Source organism: Austrofundulus limnaeus, unplaced genomic scaffold, assembly GCF_001266775.1.
Source record: "Austrofundulus limnaeus strain Quisiro unplaced genomic scaffold, Austrofundulus_limnaeus-1.0 Scaffold759, whole genome shotgun sequence".
Taxonomy (NCBI): Eukaryota; Metazoa; Chordata; class Actinopteri; order Cyprinodontiformes; family Rivulidae; genus Austrofundulus; species Austrofundulus limnaeus.
In genome coordinates this window covers 128,511-131,620 of record NW_013953161.1, presented here as the reverse complement: position 1 = coordinate 131,620, position 3,110 = coordinate 128,511, and the positions used below count along the sequence as shown (strand labels likewise).

The window sequence follows — 3,110 nt, the reverse complement described above, 5'->3', positions numbered from 1 at the left end:
ACAGTATTTTACAGTTTAATGTAATTAATATATTTTCATGTATCACTAAAACAGAAAGCAAAATTAAATAAGCTTTTAATACAACAAAGTTTTTAAAAGGAAACTTTATCTTTTTTCCTAATAAAAGAATTGTGTGTTTTCAATTCACAGTGTTGCGCAAAAAACTGCTTTTAAAAAAGTTGTTAAGAAAACGCACGTGGTACTTTCATTAACATGGTGAAACTGTAATTGCGGGATTTTTTTTACATTTAATCTGGTGGGATTGAACTCACAAATCTAGAGTGTGTCTGCATCCCTCCCCGCAAATAAACAAACAAATGAATAAATAAATAAACAAATAAATAAACAAACAAATGAAAATATAAACAAAAGCAGAATATTGTTCCCTAGTGCTAAAATGATTTTAGCTTTTAAAACATATTTGAGCCCAATAGATTCATAATATTCTTACAAAATAAGATACTATCTCTCGTTTACTTTCTTGTTTACTTCCTAAATTACACTTTTAACAAAAACCAGAGAGTACAAAATAATCTCTGGACTTTTTCCAAATTTCATTCAGACCTGGTGATAACAGAATTGAAGGAGAATGTGTGTCTGTTAAAAACACTCCCTGGAGTCTTATTCATACAGCCCAAGGCTGTTCACTCATAATTGCAGACTCGTTGACTGAATGTGAAGATGTTTTTTTTTCTAATAGAAATGTCAAAATATTACTCAGGCATAGTGAAGTTATTAGAAATATACTTAAAAAGGAGAGTAATTCACAATACAAAAAATAATCAGTTTGCTGATGTTCAGAGTTACATATATTTCCCCCTCTTTGTGAATCTAATTAGATAAACCTAATTAAACATTGTGGTGGTCAAAAACTACAGAGGAAGGAAGCCATAGCCCAAAAATAAATGAACATAAGAAGAGAAATACCAAAAGCTGAATAAAGGAAAGAGAGAAGCTGTGGAGATTCAAGACCTCAGTGGTGCCAATGGTCATCAGAGCTGGGGCACCACCACTTAAATTGGTCCTACACCCCCACTAGCCCCCCTTAGCCAAACATGTTTGTACTTTTGAGCCCCGCGCTTCCACTTGTGGTGCATTTTTAAAATTTTATTTAGCTATTGAGGATTAGTAGAACCCCATGTACCTAAAACAATGATTCCCAACCAGGGGTACGTGTACCCATTGGGGTATGCAAGCATATTACAGGGGGTACATGGAATAATCAGTTGTAGTACATTATAGTTTTGGAGAATCAACGTTACGTTTGACTGAAGGGATGCTAGTCGTATGACAAAATGGCTCAGGGGGTACACAAGTCTGAAAAGGTTGGGAAACACTGGTCTAAAGTCCTGAAACAACACTTTTATGACCTTGGACAGTTCCTTCAGCTGTGCACACTGTCCAAAAGTCAAAAAAGTTTGGGAACCACTGATAAAAAAACAACATTGTTTTAAAAACTTGCAATGTATTTACAATAAAACACTAAAATCTATTCCACTAAATAAAGACAATTAGTGTAAAACTATTATCCCCATCATTAGGATGAAGGGTCTCATAAAGTAATAAATATATTATTTTTAACAGAAATTTAGAACAGATTGAGTTTGATCAAGTTGAGTAGTGACTGTGATTTGCTTACACTATACACTTTTAAATAAAAATATGTATTTGACATTTTTAGGGAAAATACAAAAATCCTAATGTAAGAACAATTTAAGGCAATAAATGCATGTTTAATGTAAATATACAGAACATGTTAAAACTGCACAATAGTGGAACTCCAGATATTATCTTTTCTGTTCTCTGCACATTATATCAGTAATATTATGTAAAACAAGAAAGTGAGGCCATTTCTTAGGTCTCATTTTGCAAAAGTTTATAAATCACCATTTTGCAATGACAGCATCATAAAATTTCTGAAATTATTTAATGGCTTCTGGTTTTTGTGTGCCATGATGGTTTTACACATGGCCACCCCATTCAAAAATCTCTAGAAGTGCCAGTGTATTTGATCATTCAGTGATGTGACCCCCAAACAGAGACAGTGCTTGTACAGCTGATAGGTTAGTGCAGTGGTATTATTGCATGACTTTAGAACAGACCAGGTGTTCAATTTGAAACCCAAAATAAGGTCTAGAACAAGGGCTGAGAGATTAACACTGATAGAAATGGCTCCATTAAATTGTTCCCATGACCATTAAAACCACTGACTCTACTCCATAAATCAAACATACAAAAAAAAAACCCCACTTTTATTTATTTTTTGGGGGGAGGGGGCGTCATTTGATTTATAAAAACACATCTCTTTGTGCACATGTTCTTTATTTTATAGAGCTTGACAAACAGCATGTGATAATAGCCCATTTATGGATTTCCTTATTTTTGCGCCCCCCACCCTCGCATCCTTTCATCTTACGCGCATGCGCAGTGGCTTCCCTCGGCAGCTTCAGCTGAGCTGTACGGCAGCTGTGGAGATCAACCGGTTCGACGACACATGGATCCCCAGTGAGAGAAGCGAGTGCTCCGGCCAGGAGGGGGGTAAGAGACCGAGTCCTGCCTTCCTCTAAAGCCTGTTAGACGGAACAAAAGACAGGAAATAAAAACGCCGACATGGCACACGTATGTTCCACAGTGACTCTGTGTTTTCAGTACTGCAGAGAGAAAAAAAAGACCTCACACAGACTGTTTGTTTGTGTCTCTTCAGACATTAGTGCGCGTCAAACCTGCTTTAACTCCGGTTAATTAAATAGCCCTGTTGCATTTTCTGAAATGAGCTGAGGGCCAGTGATAGTGAACATAATTCAGCACCATGGAGAGCTCTCTGTTGACGAGACGAGGTCAACAGAAGCATTTATGCCCCATAAGCATTCCTCCCTGGCTTTGAACCTGGAAAATGTTGAAGCTTTTCAAAACTGTACCAAGTGTGTATTTATTTATTTAGATTATTCTGACTGACAGACATATTTCTGACTATTTCAGACCATTTCACTTCTGTTAACATAACCTTATCTACTGGCTAATATACAGTGGTTTGCAAAAGTATTCATACCCCTTGAACTTTTCCATATTTTGTCACATTACAACCACAAACATAAATATATTTCACTGGA

General features: G+C 36.0%; 1 protein-coding gene across 1 annotated transcript in view; it reads left to right on the top strand.

Moving 5' to 3' along the window:
- Positions 1–2,420: 2,420 nt before the first annotated feature.
- nrsn1l (neurensin 1-like) overlaps positions 2,421–3,110 on the top strand; it is a 12,462-nt gene continuing 11,772 nt past the window's right edge. The window contains exon 1 of the mRNA XM_014028415.1: positions 2,421–2,538. Within this exon, the coding sequence (XP_013883869.1) occupies positions 2,421–2,538 (118 nt within the window). The remainder of the gene's footprint in view (positions 2,539–3,110) is intronic.